Source organism: Typopeltis vanoorti, chromosome 9 (genome assembly GCF_054136105.1).
Source record: "Typopeltis vanoorti isolate ZY-2024b chromosome 9, IOZ_Tvanoo_1.0, whole genome shotgun sequence".
In the NCBI taxonomy this organism is placed as follows: domain Eukaryota; kingdom Metazoa; phylum Arthropoda; class Arachnida; order Uropygi; family Thelyphonidae; genus Typopeltis; species Typopeltis vanoorti.
This window is the reverse complement of record NC_143557.1, coordinates 112,614,173-112,637,143: the sequence shown is the minus strand read 5'-3', so window position 1 is coordinate 112,637,143 and position 22,971 is coordinate 112,614,173. Positions and strand designations below refer to the sequence as shown.

The 22,971-nt window shown below is 35.1% G+C and overlaps 1 protein-coding gene across 1 annotated transcript in view; it reads right to left on the bottom strand.

Moving 5' to 3' along the window:
• LOC150103428 (serine/threonine-protein phosphatase 4 regulatory subunit 1-like) overlaps positions 1 to 22,971 on the bottom strand; it is a 649,146-nt gene that overhangs the window by 39,995 nt on the left and 586,180 nt on the right. Inside the window, exons 11-13 of the mRNA XM_090398478.1 lie at positions 14,031 to 14,218; positions 6,767 to 6,897; positions 787 to 957 (exon numbers count right to left, since the gene is read on the bottom strand). Coding sequence (XP_090254604.1) covers positions 787 to 957; positions 6,767 to 6,897; positions 14,031 to 14,218 — 490 coding nt within the window. The remainder of the gene's footprint in view (positions 1 to 786; positions 958 to 6,766; positions 6,898 to 14,030; positions 14,219 to 22,971) is intronic.

Here is a 22,971-nt window from a genome sequence, read left to right as displayed (position 1 = left end):
GGAGAACAATAACTTCATCACTTCATTCTCAGTTACTGTGTTGTAGTGCCTACGTGCACATGCCTTTTTTGTAAGTTGCTTTTCAAGATGGCAATGTGACGTTGCCGAAATATTGGAAATATTTATTAAAGTGTAATTTAATTTATATTCTTATCTACGTTGTCAATTCCTTAAGTGATTTAGTAATGCATAACCAATGTGTAATCTTGTCTACGAGAATTTAGATATATAAGAGTTGTTTTAATATCATTTTTGTTCTAGGTATTTATTAGAACTTTTCAGCCCCCCCCCACCACCACCACCACCACCACCAAATATAAGATCATGTTATGGAGAAAAGTGAATATTAAATTGATATCAAAACTGGAAATGTTAATTTCAGCTCTTTACCTTATGTAGATGATGTCATACTCTTAAAGAAATCCAATACAAGTGTGCAGGATTCCCTGACTAAACTGAATAACTCCTAATAACAGATTAATTTAGAGGAAATTGTTGATAGAAAGTTAATAATGATGTAACTTTTCATGTCATACTATCATGATATAGTATACACCTTCTGAGGCTACATGTCAGGAGTATGATGATGATTTTGCAGTTGTTATGGACTGTGGTGTTGAGGGAATAAGATACTGAAGTTTTTAGCTTGGGTCTTTTTATCCATTTACCTATCCACATTTACCCTTAATTTATTTATTAAATTACAATACAAAATTTAAAAAAAAATGGATATAGATGCAAAATGTATATCATGTTAATGTCAATACATACCTGTGTTTCTGTTGCTAAGAGTTCATAAGTTTCTTTCAGACAAGGCCAGTACTTTCTGCCTAGTGTAAGAGCTACAGCAGGCAAGCTATAAGCACAATGACGGGCAATTTCTGCATCAATTGTCTGTGCTCTAGCAGAATCAGTCATACTCAGATATCGCAAAAGTAATTCAGGAGGAACTATGTCCTAAAGAAAAAGATTTTTAGCTTGTTAAAATCAGATAACTATCAATCTGGTAAGGAGAAGGGAAGAAAGGAAAACAAATAAGATCAAAAAACAACTAGTGATTAATTGTTTAAAGTTTTTTCACTTGATTATAAATTAAATTAAAGATACCAGGAAATTATATTATTGTTTAATCCTCTATCCAACTGTAAGCAAACAAAGTTTGCACGTGAAGCATCTTCACAACTAGGCTATTTGTATAAGGAGGTTAATGACTTCAGGTTAACTGCTTTGTATCCCATAATGCAAAGCACACATTCTTTTGGATGTGTATAATGTTATTATGGGAAGAACCACTACCCAGACAAGTTTCAACCTTTATTGAGGTCTCATCAGTAGGATGCCAGAGCCAGAAGAGGCCTAATCGCAAAAATACTGGGCATGCAAACTTTGCTTACACTTCGATAATGGACTAAACAATATAATTTCTTGGCATCTTTAATTTAACTAGTGATTAACTTGAAAAGCATAACTGGCTACCATCTATTTAAAATATGACAACTAGTCAGAGTGAACATTAGTAAAAATATCTGAATATAAAATCTAAAGCCATTTTTAATTGCAAAAATTCTAATGTTATTTCTTGACAGAGAACATGTACTGCTTCATTCTCTTCTGAACTAAAAAAAGAAATATTTGCCAAAAAAACATTCTGTAATTAAAAAAAATCATTTTGTGCATTAGAATGATTTCTCACATATAATTAAAAGTGCATAAACATGCATATCTTGACCTTTTTACTGCAAGCTTGAGTTATCAGGAGCAAGGATGGCATTTAAAAATGCCATCCTTGCTGAGCTCGAGTATTCTTGAGTGCAGTTTTGCATTTAAAAAATCTCACCCAAAACAACTTTTTAAACACGTTTGAATTTTGCAGGCAGGTGGAGGCATCTATTATGAATTCAATTAAATTCAAGTATTTCTCTGTGTGCAACTACTATCTGGAAGAAAATATCTGAACTTTTTCTTATAGCAACAGAAATCTCCCATCCGATGAGTCATATGGTCAGTGTCTTCCTAGGAATAGTGAAAATACTGTAAAGTGTGCAAGCTGACTATAATTCATAAAAATTCAAGAATCAACAGGAAAGAAAGACAAAAGCAGTCTTTCTTTATAATAAAGCCCCATAGTATAATAGAATACAATAAGAATAACATGTGCAATCAATAGGTTAGACATGAATAGTTCTGCTAAATATTTATGTGAAGACTTGAAGTGGTACAGAAAGTGCTGTTTTCACCTCCTGCATATAAATTTTTAAATTCTCAGACATTGTACAAAGTAAATACATCAACAAACATAATATTTTAAAATTTCAACTGAATCGCATAGGAAAAACTTTTCAATTTTTCCAATACTGAGAGCAGCCTCTAAAATGGTATGTGCATTGGCTGGCAACCAATGCACATACCATTGTATAAGATCTTCTTTCAACCTCCCAAGATTGAAAGAAGACACCTCCCCACAATGATTTTTCCTGCTCCAAAAGAAAATCCAACAAGGTATTGTGATATGTGTCTAAATATATCAATTGTCCCGGGAGAGACAGTTATGTTAAGCTCACAACACTTGTAAAACAACCATTTGACTTTGCATTGGGACAGTCTACAAATGGAGATTATCAATGGTCGACTCCTTCAACACCTGGCAAAATGTTAACAACAAATCAGTGACAACTGATATTGATTCTGGAAATCAAGAAACACATGATATGGAAAGATTTGGAAAAACAAACATTTCCATATCATGTGTTTCTTGATTTGACCATCTCACTTCTAAAGAATTAGCAGCTTAAAAAAAAGTTTGCATTCTTTTTTAAAGACACTAATTTTCATCTGTCCAGCTACCAACTCTGTACAAATCACAAATCCACCCAACTTTGGAATGCTGCTCTCACATTTTTGATGGTTCCCCCTAAGACCTCTCTAAAAATTCTTGATACTGATACTGTTCACAAGAGGGAATATCAGAATGATGACACATCTCACTTAGATACTTTCAGGCCATTGTCTCATAGACGGTCAGTTTCTAAAATATCTCTTCTGCAGATGCCTCCATGGGTGCTATTCAGCAGAACTAGCATCCATTATATGTTCCTTCATTTCTGCTAAATCCACAGTAACATGAACAATTGCTCAACATTATTCTTTGAAAGCTGAACTGCTGACTCACTGAACCTGCACTACTTATTTGTCATTCCATTAGCCTTAGTTGTTGTTTTTGTGTAATAGTCTTCCCTATGAAATATTCCCAAACACTGCAGTACTTCCAGTACTTCAAAAAGAATACTAATAGATCGCTTTTCTCTTGATTTCTGCTTATTGGCAGAAATCAATTGTCAAACACTGGCATTTATCTGCTTTGTGGACTTTCATGTGTGTGGGAGTGATATTTTTTCTTTTTTTAAAAAAAGAAGATGGCAAAATTGTGAGCACGTAATAAACTGCAAATAATGAATATATATGCAGTATCATTCTGTATTCCGAAAAAAATAATGCACATTAAAAATATGTTATTATTGAATGGGTGTCTCTACAGAGCCTGAAGATCTCATTGCAGGAGATCCAGAACTATCCATATTAAATCGTTCCTCTCCTTGGACTCACTGACTGACAAATCACTCAACAGATTCTGGCATCCAATTCTGCTAATTCACCATTCTCCAAGTGAAAAATCAAGTCTTCACACCCTTGCTCTGCCTCCTCAAGCCAAGTATTTATATATTTCCTCTGCAAAAATCATATAAAAACCTTTTAGTAACTTAAATGTTTCTATCATTTTTCCCTCTTTTCTGCCTATCAATCAACTTTTGCAACCCACAAATCCTTAATATCTATCATAACTAAGAGCATTCTGCAGACCACTCACCATCTTGCTCACTCACTCACCTCTGGATCCTCTCCACTACCTTCCTCATTGTCCAAGAAACCCAGATGACCAGACCTGAGCATAGTAATCCAGATGCATCCATATCAAAAATTTAATATTAATGATAACACTCTTATCTAATGTTATCATTAGATAAGAGTTTCATTAGATAAATGAAAAATTTAATAACACTCTTATCTCTGCTTGTTAGTGTGCTCTTCAATAACCAAGTAATCCTATGGGCCACCTTGACTAGTTTTGCAATGCACCTTCAGAATTTCAACTCTCTATCTCCCAACACCCCCAAATCCTTAGTTTCATTAACTTTGTAGAATACAAAGTCAATGTGGTACACAGATTGTAATCTTTTCATCTCAAAATGCATAACTTTACATTTTTCCATATTAACTAGCACCCATTATCTTTTATCTCCAAAATGGAGATAAAAAAAAAGATAATAATTCTGCAAGTTCTCTACATTAATTTCATTAACCAATTTTGAATCCTGAACAAACAACTGAATATTTTCTTATTTTTGTCTATGTCATAAATGTACAAATTAAACAGCAGTGGTCCACACACAGCATCTTGCAGAACACCACTAGCCACCTCCTTTTTCCTGGAGTTTGCTAATCCACATATTTCTCTTTGGTATCTGTCTATCGGCTACCCTCATGTCACAATTACCAACATCTATGATAAATTAAGGAAATAGATTGGTGATGTGTAGTGGCTCAATCAGTTGAAAGGGAGAGAAATCAGCTGTGCCTTGGATTTGATCCAGAATCAATTATTTATGGCAAGGTCAGATTGTATTCCTAAGGTTTGGAGGATAAATAAAGTATAACTGAAATGGATGAATCATGGATTATTCAAGAACTACTGAGAAAGAGGATGTTATAGAGAACAGGGTATCCATCAACAGCATGAGGAATATAAGGTATAGGATAGAAAGGTGTCAAGTGTAGTAAGAAAAGTGAAATTGGCATTCACATGCTGTTTAAAGTAATTATCTCTTAGCAGATGAATAAATTCCATTCCCTTCCCTCAATATGCCTTTCCTCCTTCAACAAATCAGTGACGACGATATTGATTCTGGCAATCAAGAAACACATTATATGGAAAGATTTGGAAAAACAAACATTTCCACATCATGTGTTTCTTGATTTGACCATCTCACTTCTAGAGAATTAGCAGCTTAAAAAAAAGTTTGGATGTCTTTGTTGTCGAAGTCCCCCATATAATAATCACTACCTGCACTAATTGTGTTGATGTGCTGATGCATATCTTCCACATCATCCCTTGACCGACAGCAGCAACCAACCTTAGTTGGTTGCAGCTGTTGGTCAAGTTGTTGCTGTCCTATTGGCCTCTATCTTACACCAGATTGCTTCAAATGGACTGCCATCCACATACTTGTCTTCCTGATCTCCTACCTTTTTTGGTTGCAATTCATTGGCTATCTGCAGTATCCCCCCCCCCCCCCCTGTCCTATTTTCTCTATCCTCCATGAAAATACTATATCCCTTTACATTCTATCTGTGTATCTACTGTCAGCCAACTTTTGGCAAGATTGCACAAACCAATGCCAACAGCTCCTCCCTCATATTTCAGACAATTCTAGCATTAGTATAGATTAAACTGTAGTATCCCCTTAGGTCTCCAACCTTATGTTGAATAGCTCATTAATTGTTGTTTGACTAGAATCTGCATTTTTGGTCAGTCACACTCACTCAACTGAAGTGTGCTGCACGCTTCAAAAGCTTTCTCAAGATACCTAACTTCAATCCATTTAAGTGCAGCACATGTTTTATATAAGTCCTTCCATCTGTCAGATTCAGTCACTTGCATATTGATTCATTTCCAACAACTGCCCTTCGCCACAACTTGCATCTATCACAGAGTGGCAGTAGACTTACAATCTTCACTCTCTCTCTCTCTCTCACTCTTCCTTTCTGCTTCTTCCACTTACTCTTTCATATCTTCTTTCATACAATATTTTTCACCTTTCAAATCATTCAACTTCAGCCAAAACCTTTTTGGCTGAAGTTGAATGACTTCAGCCAAAATCACCTTACCTTTCTGAATACTGACAGCTTCACAAATATTAATAAATTTTGCACCAAAGAAACAAAATTTAGTCTTGCTCTAATTAAGAATTCCTTTTATCATAGAATCATCATAAAAAATTTTCTCCTTATTCTCCTTTCCTTGCTTAGTCATATTTCTTACTTCACAGCTGTTGCTTTTTCCTCTTCTCAGCTCTACTAATCATCTAACATTCTTGCACATGTTCAGTCTCATGGCTTGTCCTGTGATTGTAAGGACCGTGTAAGCACACTATTTTTTTCATGTGGTCCTCTTCATCCTCACCTTCCACCAGTGCACTTTCAATAATATTACCAATGTTAACAATTTTTCTGGACTTTAGTCAATAATTTCTACTCCACTATCACATGTTTTACTCTCTCTACACAAATGGCACTCACTCTCAAAACACTTCATACAAATCTGATTATCAGTCTCACTTTCCATTACATTTTCTGAATTTCCTTTACATTTCCTTCATATTACACTGAACAAATCTTAGATATTAAACTTTCCCAACAAAGATGACTTGGCTGACATTGTTCTATTATGCATTGGCACCATATCGGCAATATCTACTTTAATACAAAACAAAAAACTACAACAAATTAACTTTATATTATAAATTAATTTTTTTAAAAAAATTACTTATTCTTTTTGCACAGCTCTAAACAAACTTCCTTAATTAGTTAGCTCTTTAAACTAATATGTGGACTCTTTAAATATGTTAACAAGTCACCACTTAAATAATCAACCAATAATAAAAAACTGAAGTAATAAGTTATTTTAATAAATTATAACAGGATTGTATACCTGATCAACTAAACAAATATTGGCTGATTTTGAGTTGAGAGAATCATCTGTAAGGTCACAATGTGGACTGTAGAAGGAACTTATGGCTGACCTTCCTTCAAGATTAAAGGAATTTGGAGAAAGTTTAGCACCTGTTAGTAATAAAAAAAATACTGATACATCTATTTAACACACCAGTTAAAGCTAACACTTAATTAATGCTAATTTGAGTTAGGAAAATGTTGTAATAAAAAAAAAAACAAAATTAAGATTTAAAATATCTCTTAAAAAATTCTATATATCTTTCTTCCTAAAGAAACAGTTATGAAAGCTGCACAATGGATATCCTGTACAAAACTAATTCTTATTACAGAAAAAGAGCAAAAATTAATAGCCAGACACTGATAAAAGCCAAAATAAAAAGTCAAGTGATGCTCCAATGATATGACTGGCAAGCAATTATGTGTATCTTTTAACTAATATGCACATGCATGCAATGCTAAAGACATTTGCCTTAATCTAATAATATGCAATTCTCATTAGAACAAAACCTCAGCATAAAACACATACTTGTAAAGTTAATTCTGTCTGTTATAAGTGTTACTTATTAAGAGAGTGCAGAAAGAAACAACTATATAAATTACAGCCGAGAGAGAGAGAGAGAAAGAAAGAAAAAAGGTGTATTGTAATTTTTAAGTAAATAAAGAAATTCGTTCAGTAATAAAACAAAGTGAAAATTAACTAAAATTATAATACAATATCTACAAGTGCAATAATAGTCTTATAACTGATACTTAATCTGCTCAGATAGGATTTATTATTGTTACATTATCGCTTGTATAACACGAATTGTTAATATATCAGCCAGGAAAGCTTGTGGATGTATTTGCAAACAGAATAACCATATATCTATTATAAAAAAGCTGAGATAACTTTTATATTATTATCCAAAATTATAAATTTACCTTGTATAATGAGTAACAATTATTATTCAAGTATCCAACATTTCATCTTTGTAATAATGAGGAAATGTTTAATAATAATAATGAAAGCTGATATACATACTGTTCAGTGAGTTATATTTGACACATGCATGAGATTATGACTAGCTGTTGCTGAGTCATGGAGTCATATACCACAGGACAGTGCTGGAAGCTATGGTATGGCCCATGAACAATACTTTATTTCGTGGTAGGCAGTGGGCCTTCCAACAGGACTCAGCCCCCTGTACACAAGGTGAGGACCACACAACAGTGGTTGGAGGTGAATGTGCCCATCCACATATCACCATCTGATTGAACATCTGAAAGTGCTAATCTGAATCTGTTGAACTTCAAATTGTGGTCATGGCTTGAGAGAGTAGCCTACAAGAAACGACACCCCAGCATCGCCATCCTGAAGGTAGATTTGGAGTGAGCAATGGCAGCATTTCCGTTAGGTGTTGTGCATACCACCATCGATATGCAGCCTTTGAGTATGCACGAAGGCAAAACGGGGACATTTTGAACATTGAGTGCTTCTCTATGCATGTTATACATGTGGTTTATAAGTGCAGAAAGCCATAAATGATTTACTGATAGATTAAAGGTTTATAAGCTGTTCAAATTGTAACGGTATTTATGGATTGCCTGGTTAGATTAAAAGAAAGGTCATACGGTAGGAAGGAAATGGAATTTATACCTACTGAGAGATAACTACATGAGATAATGTGATGGAGGGGACTCGGGAATGCGGAAGTAGTGGGACTGGTCATAGGATAAGAAACGACACCCCAGCATCGCCACCCTGAAGGTAGATTTGGAGCGAGCAATGGCAGCATAAAATTAAATCTCAGTTCTAGTAGAGTTCCAAGGGATTGGAAAGAGGACAAAATAATTCCTTTGCATAAGGAAGGTTCTAAGAACACAGTAGCAAATTATAGCCTAATCAGTATCTCAGGAGTGATGGTAAAAGTAGTGGAATAATTGGTCAAAAATGAGAATTCAAGAATGAGTAGATAAGAATATGCTACTCTATGAGGAGCAAAATAGCTTCGTGAAGAGTCAGTTATGCCTTAGAAATTTACTAATTTTCTGTAAAAGAGTAACAACTGAGTTGGATAAATACATGGTGATTCTGTGGATTTTGCAAAGCCATTTGACTGAATACCACACGGAACTCTGTTATGCAAATCAGAACAAATGGGGATAGATATGATACTGGTTATGTGGATAAGAGGGTGGCTGGTGGACAGATATCAAATAGTTGTATATGGAGCAAAATCAAAGAGAAAGCAGGTAACAAGGTTCCATGCTAGGCCTACTACTGTTTAATTTGTAGATAAATGATATCGGAAATAATCTGAAAGTAAATAGTCAATTCTTTGCCGATGATAGAAAATTAGGTAGTGCAATAAATAATTAATCAAGACAATGTGGTTGCAGGATGATTTAAATAGACCATCAATATGGGCAAAAGGTAATGGATATCAATTTAATGTAGAAAAGTGTAAAGTTAAGCATTTTGGGATACAAAGATGATGGAACTGTACTCCAGGAAACATGAAACCAGGGATTTTGGGAGGGGGGGGGGGGGGTAGTAGCAGATAGCTGAAGTTTAGAAGTCATATTGCTAAAGTAGCCAGGTTAGCTCACAGGATTACTTGATAATTGAAGAATGCACCAACAAGCAGGGATAAGGGAGTTCTCATCCCTCTTTATAAAGACTTGATATGACCATATCTGCATTACCGTGCACTCAGGTCTGGTCAACTGAGTTTCTTGGGGATGAGGAAGTGATGGAGAGGATCCAGAGGCAAGTAGTCTGTGGAATTTTCACTATGAGGATGTGTGGATTGCAGAGGTTGGTTGATAGGCAAAAAAGATAGGATATGATAGAAACAAGTTACTTAAAGGGTTTTATAGGACTGATGCAGGAGAAATGTTTCAGAACATGGCTAGAGGGTACAGAACAAGAGGTCATCTGAAAGTTGAGTAAAGGCATGATTAGTAAGGATGTGAGGAACAGATTTTTCACTTGGAGGGTGATGAATGAATGGAATGGGTCACCAGTGTCAGTTGTGAGCTTTTTTGTGTGTTAACGGGTTCATCGAGATGATAGATTGTGTTTACAATTTGGGTCTCCTGTAATGAGTCTTTGGACTCCATGGAGGTGCCTGTATAATAATAATAATAGTAAGAAAGTTTATTATAACAATGTCTATTACTGTGACAGCTAATTGTAATGATTCTGTATAACAGTCACTAAGTTGCATCTTGTGGAAATACCAATGAATTTCAAAGATCCCTCAGTTTTTTGTCATTTGCAGATAAATTTCAATACGAATTGCTCAAGTTAAAGAATCTATAAAAACAGCACACAATTGGACATAGCATGTCCAATTGTGTGCTGCTTTCACACAGCCACTCTCACATTAGTCGGAATGAAACTGAATGTATTGGGAGCATGCTGTTTCCCAATTTATACAATGTATAAAATGGCAGAATGTGTTAATATACATTAATTCTTATTATATTTGTTTCCTCCAATAGGTTTATTTCTAAAATTAAATTTTTTTTCTGGTTTCTTTTTAAATGGTTCATCATGTAAGAAGTTCACAGTGTTATACGTTAAGACAATGTGACACTATTTTTTTTACGCAGCGCACACAAATTTCACAGCCACTCTCAGCTCTTACTTTTACATCATGAAAAATAATGGAGTTTAAAAATCCATGTACTTCTTGTACAGGATCTCATGTCCTAGCCATTGCTATACTATTACTTATGCTATTACTTAAGTTGATACTCCCAGTAGTAAAGTAAAGATCACAGGAACAGTTTGCTATAATGAATTGCTTTTTTTCAGTATAGTTGTATGTATGGAGCATCAGTTGGGACTTTTCACTAGTTTGTTATAGTGGTGTTGGCTACAGTAAGAGATGACTATACATTGACATAATTAATATTAAAACATATAAATCAGATAGCATCTTTTACAGAGAAAATAAGATCTACTAAAGTAGGAATAAGGAAGTTATTATCTTGCTTTGATATAACTGCATCTGGTCCATTGTGCAACAAATTTGGTTGCCCACCTCCTTTTATGAGAAAGTAGTGGAGAAGATCCGAAGACAATTAACTGAGATGTTATTAGATCTGTAGAATACTTCTTATGAGAACAGACTCAAGGTTTGTGGGTTACAAAAATTAGGCGATAGGGAGAAAAGAGAGGGCAGGAGGAAATAGAGAGAGGGAGATTAAGTTGATAGGCAAATATGTGAAATAAGTCAGTGGTGTTTATTTTAAGTGCACTGTCAATGAATAAGAAGAAATAAGAAAGGCATTGTGTGAACGTTTGTGAGTCTGTCACCTCTCATTTCATGTCCCTATTCCTTACTATCTCTTCCTCCCCACATAATGGAATTCAACTCAAAGAAACAGTTTTACTGCAAATCATAAACATTCTCCCACAAAAAAAAAATTTAAAAAAAGCATAAAAAAACAGCAAAAGTCCAAACAAAAAAAGTCAACCATTATAAAAATACCAAAATACATTCTTAAAAAGTTTTTGTATCTGCTTACCAACATTCATAGCCTTAACAGCAATATAAATGATGTGCACCATCATTTATATTACTATTTATACAGTAATTCCAGTTTATAACCTCACCAACCATTGTCTGCTTCAACTGTCCAAACTACATATTACAGAGTTCCTTCTGCCACAATGGAAGCACTTGTGTATTCATCAGAACTGACATCCTGTGTCAGAGATTTGCAAAACCTCACCCAATCCATTCAATCTGCTTTAGTCAAAATTTCTTTACCAAACCAACTTATCACTTTCATTTGCTGTCTCTATTACTCCCATTCTAATCTTTCAACTATCTCACTCTGTGCTAGAATTTCTTCAGTCAAAATACCCTACTAGTGAGGTCATCCCTCTTGGGGACTGCAACAACAACTCGAATTGGCTTCCCTTTTCCACTTGCCATTAGCAACAATCTACAAAGATCATCCACTCTCCCTACCAGAATACCTGACAAACCCCCACCCGCCTCCTTCAATCTGACAACGCACTTGATATTTTCCTAAAATGCTCTTCTTCCAAATATACTGTGGATGTTAGTTCTCATTTTGGAAACTCGGACCACAACCTCATACAAGTTTTCTATGTCATGAAAAAACCTTCACTCAACAGTTCTCAGTCTCATGTCCTTTGGCAACAAACTATCAGGAGAAGATTTGAACTATCAGGAAAGAGATTTGAATCAGGAGAGCAAAACTACCTTTTGTTCTCCTGATTCAAACAATTCAAACACCTGCTTAGACCAAATAACAGAAATCATCTTCACAGGAATGAAAGCTAATATCCCCAGCCACCATCACTGGTTCTCAGAAAAAACTCTGCATACCACACAAGTAACTCAAGACCACATATAGCTCCGGCTACTCACTCCACCTCTATTGCAGCTTGCAACAGCTAAAAAAAACATCAACAAATCCAAATCTGATTTTTCAAGTGTCAAATGCTGCAAACTCTCCCATACAAATGGCAATCAAGTGTTCTGGTCCCTTGCCAAGGGCAATGGATACAACTTTTGCCCACTCGCGTTTCAACCATTCTTACATTCAGATGGTAAATAACTTCACCCAAGTAAAAATGTCAACTTACTGGCATCACTCTTCTCTATCAATTCCTGCCTCCCTGTGTACACACACACACACACACACACACATTACCAAGAACTGCTCAATCCACACCTCTGCCAGAAAGAAATTGGGAGACTCCTTAATAACCTGAACACAAACAAGGCATTAGTCTGGTAATAAGCCATCTACTATGTTAAAAACTTGTTCCCCAGAATTAACATCTATCTCATATCACCTCTTCAATCTATGCTATTCAACTAACATCTATCTTAAAGCATGGAAACATGCCCGCATCCAGCCCATTTGAAAGAATGGGCGACTAGTAGCAGGGTTCACTAGTAGCAGGTCTGCACCACCTGAAGACCTGCTACTAGTGAACAGCAATATAGTCTGTCACTCTTGATCCACAGGCCGATCTACCCTTCACCACATTCTTCTGCTCAAGCCATGGAAAAATTGAGAAAAAATCATGTGGTTGCTCTGGACATTTCAAAAGATCTTTGATTGGGTTTAGCACTAGGGCCTACTTAGCAAACTGCCATTCTGTTGTCTGCCCTCCAGCTTCTGCAAATGGACTGCCAGCTTTCTCAATGGTCACTCACTATGACTAATGGTGAATGTTTTCTTCGCCTGATGCTCATCAATTCACAAGACTGCTGCATTTTATCCAACTAGACAATTATTTATTATTGCAGAATTTTAAAACTATAGTACAGTTGTATCTTAACTTCAAAAATCAGACATTCTGCATGTGCACAACACTACATTCTTCGTCGTACTTTTCCTTAATCACCATCTTGTTATTGCCCTCTGGCAAGGAATAGGTAAGTGACACAAGTGGAATCCCCTTCCCCTTCCTTGTTGACGTGAAAGAAGAGCCTTAACTTCCAGACCACATGGTAAAGTAGCAAATGGCCATACCACCAGGGATGAAAATGTAAAAATAAATTCTTTAAAAAATAACATAAATTTAACAAAATATATTTTAAAAGGTTCTGTATTTTCACCCACTCTCTTCCTCCTGTATATAAATGACCTGCTCACAGACTTCAAATCCTATCCATAGCTTCACAGATTACAATAACCTCTATTCCTCCTTTTCATTTGACAAATCTTGTAGCTGCCTAATGGTTAGAACAGTCAAGATCCACCATCATCAATGCTCTGAACTCCAATCTCTTACCTATATGTAATAGGATAAGAACAACTTTGTAGACTTTTTCTGCAAAACTCATTTCTGTCTGATCTCCAACAAGAAAGATCTCATGTCCGTTCCTGAATTGGCTACTATCATTCTTCACTTTCCTCCAAAATCATAAAGACCAACAAGAGCTGCTTCTAACCAACACCCAATTATATTCAAGCTTGAAACTCGCTGAACCGACTTCTCTGCTTCCTCTTTCATTCCATCTATCTGTTTTCTTTGGAACAGCCTTCCTCAAAGAATATGACTGAAAAGACCTTCAGCCGCTCAAAAAAACTATGACCTTTTGTGTGCAAGTCAAATATAAAAAAAAAAAATGGTAATGGTCAGTGTGGACCTCAGATGATGAGCCATGAAACTCCATCAAGGTGCCTGGTTAATAATAATACTAATAATAACAGGAACTTAAAACAATACAAGAATAATAAATGAGATGTAAAATACTTACTTGAAAGAGGATCATCTACTGAAGTAAATGGATGGTCATTTAGGCTTAACCTGTGAACTTTAGTTTCTTCCATTTTGTAAGAACATTTATTTTCTCTTCGTTCAACATTCTCGACAGGAGAAAGAGATTCACTCTGAATACAGCTCTGTTTATCATGAATGTCAACTGCAGATTCTGAGCTCAACATGCTATATAAAAAAAGTTGATATCCATGAATGATTAAAAATAACAGGTAGATTGAAATATTTCATTATCTGTTAACTATTAATGCAAGTTTTGATATAGTCAGTCTCTTCACCAATGTGTATCCCAATAAATACTTCAAGAAACAGTAGATAAAAGACGGATTAAGATGCTAATTTTCTTTTTCTTAATTAAGCTAACTTTACTGACAGTATCAGTCATATCAAAATTAAAGACAGTAAATTGTTCCAGTGAGATAGATAAGAAGATACTGAATGTCACCTCTGTGGCATTCAAGATAATAACAAAACTATTCTACCCTTATATCTGGAGTACATCTGAAAAGACTGACAAAGTACTATATAATATGTGCAACATTTAAACCACATATCAAACTAGCAACTTTCATCCATTCTCCTAAATGCAAATTCCATCCTTTGACACATCCAGGCGTATAAACTACACTGCCTGCAATCTGCAGAAGAACTACAGGTAGCAGGCACTGAAGAAATACATACCACTATTTTATGACAAGTGCAGCAGATCACACCTATTCACCCAAGATCAAATGGAAGAAAACTATCACACTGCAAAGAAGCCACTATAAATCTGAAAAATATTTTTGGAGTTGGCAATGAAACACAGGACCATTGTTAAGAAATGTGTTGCTGCTAAATTAAAGAAAATACGAAGGGCGTTCAAAAAAAGACCGAACTTTTTAAATAGCGTGCCAACTAGCACAGAGACCATGCTTAATCTCATCATTCACCATCTATTAACCTCTGAAATATATAGATATTGGTGCTCTTAAATATTCTTTCACCAGTGCTTGCTAAAATAGCAGTAATCTCCTTTTCACCTAATTCCTTAGATTGTTCCAAGATATGTCTTTCTGTGCTTTCCACAATCATCAACTGTCTAGTCCACATATATTTACCTCACACCGGTCATCACCATTATGATTATCACAGTTACTTTCATCAAATGGAGGCAGATTAGGCACCTTTCAAGTACATGAAAGACATATAGATTAAGATGCTAATTTTCTTTTCTTTCTTTCTTTCTTTTTTTTTAATTAAGCTAACTTCACTGACAGTATCAGTCATATCAAAATTAAAAACAGTAAATTGTTCTGATCTTGTTGTGATCCAATGGTTAAATTCAGGACTCTTAATCCTTGTTTGTTTCTGTGATAGTTTTTTTGCTTGTAGCATCAAGGAGCCAGAAACTATTACTTCATTTTAATACAGATTTCCATAATTAAACTTGTGGATAGGCTTATGTGCCCGTCACACATGTTGAATTGGATTTAAATGGTACTGATGCGAACACTGATTAATAAGCAAATAACTATTTATTAACTTAAAATATAATATTTTGCTGGTATTATATCCAGCATCTTCAGAGCACACAAACAAAGTTTGTTAGAAATGCAAAACAACCACAATCCGGTGTAACGGTGGGGCTAGTATAAGTAATTGCAGCATGCAACACAAGACTAAAGTCCTAATACAGCACCATCTAAGTTAAAAAAAAAAAAAAACAGTAGTCCAAAGTTTTGAAAAAAATAAATAAATATTAATTTGGTCTTAGGATGACTGTCTCCCAAATCTTTGGTAAATTTATACAGCCATACATGTTAAGGTTTGGAGTGTGTTTTAAGGCTTCTGTTGATTCCAGGAACAACCTCTCTGACTTGTAGAAGCTTCTGTGCAGTACCTTTGTTTTTTTTTTCCAATTGATCTTGTGTGGGGTATCCAAAGCATGGTCTGCCATCCATTCACCTAAGGACAAATTCACTCCTTTATCACATCCAGGAGTCTATAAAGTGCCCTGTTCTTGCCATCAAGCCTACTACGGACAAACAGGAAGAACTGTGCACATCTGCCTCAGTGAACACAAAAAATATATCCGACACTTTCGCTATGGTAAGTCGGGTCTGGCAGACCATGCTTTGGATATCCCGGGGACACAGGATCAATTGAAAAAAACAAAAGTACTGCACACAAGCTTCTACAAGTCAGAGAGGTTGTTCCTGGAATTAACAGAAGCCTTAAAACACACTCCAAACCTTAACAAGTATGGCTGTATAAATCTACCAAAGATTTGGGAGACAGTCATCATAAGACCAAATTAATATTTATTACTTTTATTTTATTTTTTTCAAACTTTCTAAGACTATTATTTGGACTATTATTTCAAAACTTTGAACTTTTATTTATTTATTTTTTTCAAAACTTTGGACTAATATTTTCCAAAACTTTCAAGGACTGCTATTTGGACTACTATATTTTTATTAAAACTTTGGACTTTTTTTTTTTTTTTTTTTTAAAACTTAGATGGTGCCGTATTAGGACTTTAGTCTTATGTTGCACGCTGCAATTACTTATACTAGACTCACCGTTACACCGGATTGTGGTTGTCTCGCATTTGTAACAAACTTTGTTTGTGTGCTCTGAAGATGCTGGATATAATACCAGCAAAATATTACCTTTTAAGTTAACACTGTTTAAATCCAATTCAACATAATTAAACTGCTCAAATAATAGCTTCCTCTTATTTGTTAAAATATGTCCTGATTATCAATCTCCATATTTCTAGGCCTATCAACACCATAATAAATATCTCATCCTGTTCCATCTTCACCTCAGACAAATCAGTGCAATTTTCCCTGGTTCCTTCTAATACTCCTGGTATTTGTAAGCAGAGTAAATTATTTTTGGTTCTGTAACCAGTCCAATGCATTATTTCTAAGCTGTGATCTCTCTTTCCTCCTACCCTTTTATTATAACCTATTTATTATTTTTATTATTATTATAACCTGTTTCACAAATCTATTGATCTTCTCTTTGCTATCCCCTCCACATGAACAATCACTTCAATTTCTAGTGTCCATACTCCCAATACTGTACCCTCCAATCTTCAATCCTGTTTTCCTGCCCATTCTCTCAATCCCTCTCTCTCATCTTATACTGTTTATTTGTCAGTCCACTCTTTCAAGCCTTACCTCTTTTGCTCTGCTGCTTTTATCCCCCATCTCCCTTCAGTTCCCTGGATGCACTGCTCACCTTAAACTCCTTTACTACTTGTTCTCCTAACAATACTCTCTTTTGCAGATGACTTTATCTTTCACTCTTTCCTATAACTTTGTGATATCCATCTTTGCATTCACCTGCTGTCTGTGTGTTAAATCTGATATCTTAGTGAGTTTTGGCATCACCTCATTGTTTACTAACATTCCCTTAAATGATATCTTATTGCTTTAAAAAAAAAAAAAAAAGTTTTTCCCTATGATATCATTGACCTCTTCCTTTGCTACCCATTCTGGTTATTTCTCTTGGAAGAACAAAATTTATAAACAGATAGAGGGTACCTCTATGGGGTCCCTCCAAGTCAATTTTTTTATAGAAGATTTTGAAAAACTCTTGATTCAACCCCTCTCAAACCTTCTATCTGGTTGAGATATGTCTTTTCTATAGCCCTGACTCATTAGATACTTTTCTATGTCACCTTAATAGTCTTCGCAATAGATTTACTACTGAAAAGGAAACTAACAATAGTCTGGCCTTTATAGACACTTTGGTCACCTGCCTACCTAATGGGTAACTTGTCCTTTTCAGTATATAAGAAAACCACTCACACAGGGAGATACATTAACAACTCCCGCCAACAATATAGAGTAATAAAAACACTAACCCATAGAGCTTATAAACTTTGTTCCATTGAGACCTCTCTTGCAACAGAACTCAATCATATAAGAAAATATGAAAATACTTATAAAATTACTGATTTGACAACTTTAACGATAAATAAATAAACAATAGCAATACACTTAAAGTGAATTAAAAATAATACAAAATGATGATAAATAAAATATTATGTTTTCAGTTTTAATTAAATTTGTAAGTAAGGCGGAATACACAAGAGATCGACCAAAAATCGCTCTGCGATCGACGGGTTGAACACCCCTGCCATAGGGGATAGTGATAGAATTACTGAAATCTTTCTGAAGAGAAGGTCATGGATTAGGGGAAATAATTGGTTATTTTTTTAATAATGTGGAAGCTGTAACCACTTTTCTATCTAATGGTTACAGTTTCCACATTATCAAAAAAATAACCAATTATTTCCCCTAATCCATGACCTTCTCTTCAGAAAGATTTCAGTAATTCTATCACCATCATTTTCTTATAAGTCCGGGTAAATGAATTAATTAGGATCAGTGGAAGTCAAACAGTGAGCCGAGTGAATACAATTATAAGCAAAGTGCAAAAACTCGATTGTAGCTTAAATATTCCAAAGCACATTACATTGATTTTTTACTTAGGTTAAGTCCCATGTGAATATTGTAAAAAAATAAACTTTGTTTGTCTCGGTATAGTTTGTATTAGATGTTTTTGTAAATAACTCTTTTGAAGCTAACTGTATATACTGATTTAATAAGAATATGTTAGAGTGTTAAAAACAAAGGCAATGTTTTTGTCGCCGAAGCTGTACATGGCGGCATTAGAAAGATTGTTATTGAAACTTGAATGTATGAGAAAGGCTTGCAGGCTCTAAGTGTAAACATCTCTGAAATCAGTCAGAAAGAGTTCAAACAACTTTTCGATGGCCGGCAACTTACAATCAAAAGAAAGCGGAGGAGAACAAAAGCTGTGCCGAACTTGAAACTTAAGATGAAACACTCATACCGATTTTTTGGGGGTTGCCAAACATCATGTGAGGTCTCAGAGGATGCCTAATAAAAAGGGACTGAAGCAAGCAGTAGGGGGTCCTGGTTCCAGAACTGCTGTCAGAGAGGAGGCCACCCGGTCCAGAGTTACCGTCAGAGAGACAGAGGCTGCCCGGATCCAAGTTACTTGAGAGAGGAGTTTCCTGCTTCCCGAAAGAAGCTTCTCGGTTCGAGACATCGCTAGAGAGAGAGATTACTTCTAGGCCACAGACAAGGTTTCAAATTGCCGAAAGGAAGAGTTCCAATTGCAGGAGAAAAGTTTCCAGGCCAGGTTAATGTCAGACATTCACCAGTCTGTTGCGCTTCATTACAATTTGATGAATCAAACGACTTCACTGATATTGCTCAGTTAATGGTATTTCAAGATTATTCAAGTAAAGAACTTTTGAAAATTATACCATTATTGGGAAGGACTAGGGGAGAAGACATTTTTTTGGCATTTGATGAATTTGTGAAACAACACAAACTTCCGCTTTTTAAACTTGTGTCTATTACTACTGATAGTGTTCCTGCAATGATAGGTAAGGTAATAAATCAGGCTTCATTTCATTATGTAAAAACGATGACAAATATCCAGATTTTTTAACGTATCACTGTATTATTCACCAACAAGTACTGTGTAGTAAAAGATTAAACACAAAAGATGTTTTGGATATTACATTTAAAATTCTGTTCGAGGAAAAGCCCTGCAACGGCGGTTATTTAAATTACAGGCAGATGATGATAGGGAAGTTCTGTTGTACAATAATGTTCGCTGGCTCAGCAGAAGTCAATTTTTAGAAAGATTTCTTGTATTAATTAACGATATAAAAAATTTTCTTGATTAAAAAGGAGATATTTATCCACAATTGAGTGATAAAATATGGTTGTTACACTTATCATTTTTAGTAGATTTCTGTATGATATTAAGCAATTTAAATTTAGAATTATAAGGTAGAGATAAAAATTTAATTGACATGTTAAGTTCAATAAAAATTTTCCAACAATACTTACTTTTATTAAAGAAAAATATAAATGACTGCGAATTTAGACATCTCCCATATTTATTAAAATTTTTTGAACAAAATCAAGAAATGCTTGATTTTGATTTAAAAGAATTTATTTGTGAAATAGAATTAGTTGAGGAAGAAACAAATTCAAGATTTAAAGATTTTAATAAAACTGAAATGATTGTATCTTTTATCAATAATCCATTTCAAGAAAACTTGAACATCACAGAAATTTCAAATAAAATTAGTGGGCTGTTTGATATAAACCAAGCTGAAGTAGAACTTGAGATAATAAACATTCAGAATAGTTTACATTTAAAATCAATACACAATGAAGTCATTTGGAAGTATGCACATGAAAAATTCCCAATATTAACTGATATTGCGCAAAAAATTCTGTCATGTTTTGGATTGACATACTTGTCAGAATCCGCTTTTTCAAATATGACCATCATAAAAAATCAATTAAGAAACCAAATTACAAATGATGATTTGGATGATTGTTTGCGATTGGCCACTTCTTCATATCAACTTGACTATAAAAATATTGCGAGGTCCAAACAATGTCAAATTTCACATTAACTTTTTTTTGTTTTTTTAATCAACCAGCATTTCCTGTAACTTGTGAGTTTGTAATCAATCTGTTGTTTTTTATAACTACTTCGGTTTTTCAAAATAGAGAAATAAATATTTTATTCCAATATATTTTTTTTGTTGTATTAAAATAATTAAAAGTGATAAATACATTTTCAAATACACAAATAAAGTTTCTAGTTGTGTATTTTTTTTTTTAGTTGTTTATTTGTGCATAATCAGATATCAGGTTGGGGAAACGTGATCTGTATAAGAGAGTAGATCACCGAATAACTTATTATAGAAAAGTAGCTCGTGTAGTAAAAAAGGTTGAACACCACTGCCCTATGTCCAAGGCATATAAGAAAAAATATCCAGAATCTTAAAGAAATGCAATCTTTGCACCACTTTCAAACCTACTTAAAACTAGCTACCCTTATCTACTTCACTAAAGACAAATCCCCCCCCCACACACACCCTCCATTTCAGTTCCAGGTGTACATAGAGCTCCTTGTTCCTGCAAATGGCCTACTATGGACAGAGGAAGATCAGCCATCCGAACGGAAGAACATAATCTGCTGCTCTTAAGAAGAATTGAATGCTTTGGTAATTTGAAAAGCAAAATTATAGAATGACAGAGTCAAGAATGTGAGTCTGCTGCTCACAGTAGACAGGACTGAACTGAGAAGATGATGGGGCCATGGCCATAAAGATTGTGGCAGAGGATGACATGCAGTTTTTAGAGGTCTAAAGAAAATTAGGTGAGAAAAATCACTTGTATATGACTGATACATAGTAGCTGAATGACTTTGGAGCTAAATGACTTGAGGAAGTTGTTCCATGATAAATGGGAAGTGCAAAATTAGAGACACTAGAGTAATTAGGGGAAGGAGATGCAGGTCAGCAAGTGTTTAGCCAACCCTGATTCAAATAAGCATGAGAATAGGGATGATCTATCAATGCCAAATGCAGTCTCAGGTCGCAAATTTGAAAGGTGCAATCATTACAGGATGCAAGAGTAGTTGTGGGTTGCCTAAGCAGATATTACAATTCATGTAGATCAGGGATGTCAAACTGGCGGCCCACAAAGCAATTTCTGGCAGCCCACGATCAGTACAGTAATGAGGGTATGAAACACCTGTGGCAAGTGTCTAACTTGCGCCCCCAACCCAAAAACGACAGAAATTTTGAAAAATTTAAACGTAACAAGTTAAATGTTTCTAAATTCAATATGTTAAATACTTACTATTAACTCCTTAAAAATGAGTCGCAGTGTGTTGCAGAATTTGTTTGTCTAAAGGGGGATATTGTCAAAATTTAAAAATACAATATAAAATAGCGGACTTTTATATCTATTTATTTATTTCTAATGTTTTGTGACCCAAACCTAGTTGCGCCTGTGGCGGGTGCCTCTTCCACCACTGCCCACAACGCCTCAACAAAAGATTAAAAAAAGAGGATGGTTGCTTTTTGCAATAAAACAGAAATTCTGTACCGTATTTACTCGGATATAACTTGCCTTCACATCCCTGATTTTACTTTATGAATTAAGAAATTAAAAAGTTTTGCATATGCATTGCACATGAAAATAAAATTTAAACACTTTCACATCGGGGCGATATCTTGCTCCCCACAACAAACAGCACGCCTTCCCCAACTGCCATTATATTGCAGATGCAAGAAAAACAAGTAGTTTTATTGTATCACTGAATAAAGTACAGAGACATTTGCTGTCTGTGTAATATATTTCTCAACATGTGTAATATATTTCTTTAGTGCAATTAGAGACAACTGGGATAAAATCAGCACTAACTAATGAATCACATGTTCTCTCCCACATTAACCATGCTGTTTTGACTCAAGCAAAACCATATGTTGCACTGGTAAACACAGTATCTAACTAAAAACAATAGTTTTTAGTTAGATGCGTGTGAGTGCACCTACTAACTCAAACCCAAAGCTGCAATAAAATTCATAAACTTGTTAAAACTAAGACATATAGAGTGAATGATGATATGGCAGTTTCAGATATTATGGAATTCGATTGAAAAACTCAAAAATTTTCGGCTTGACTTTGTGTTTTGGTAACACAATCTTTTATTAATACCGCACCAATCATGTGCACATCTTCATAGCTGCTCTATCTCTATTGGCCTACCATTGCTGTCTATTTCACGCTCTGCTTTCACTTCTCATCAGTCATTTGTGAAGGGTTGTTCTTCCATCCATCTGCAAGGCCCACCTTTCCTAATTGGGTTGTGGAGGCAGCAGCTGCAAGAGGAACTTCCAATGGTCATGATCCTCTGCCACCAAGCTCATGTGTTCTGGTGGGACTCCCAAACATGTCCATCCAAGGTTTTGGATATAATCTATCCAGCGAGTCCTTGGCCTTCCACCCTCTGGCTTGGCAAAGAGGGCCTGCTAGGGGGAGCCTCTCTTTTGGCATTCTGACTAGGTGCCCGTA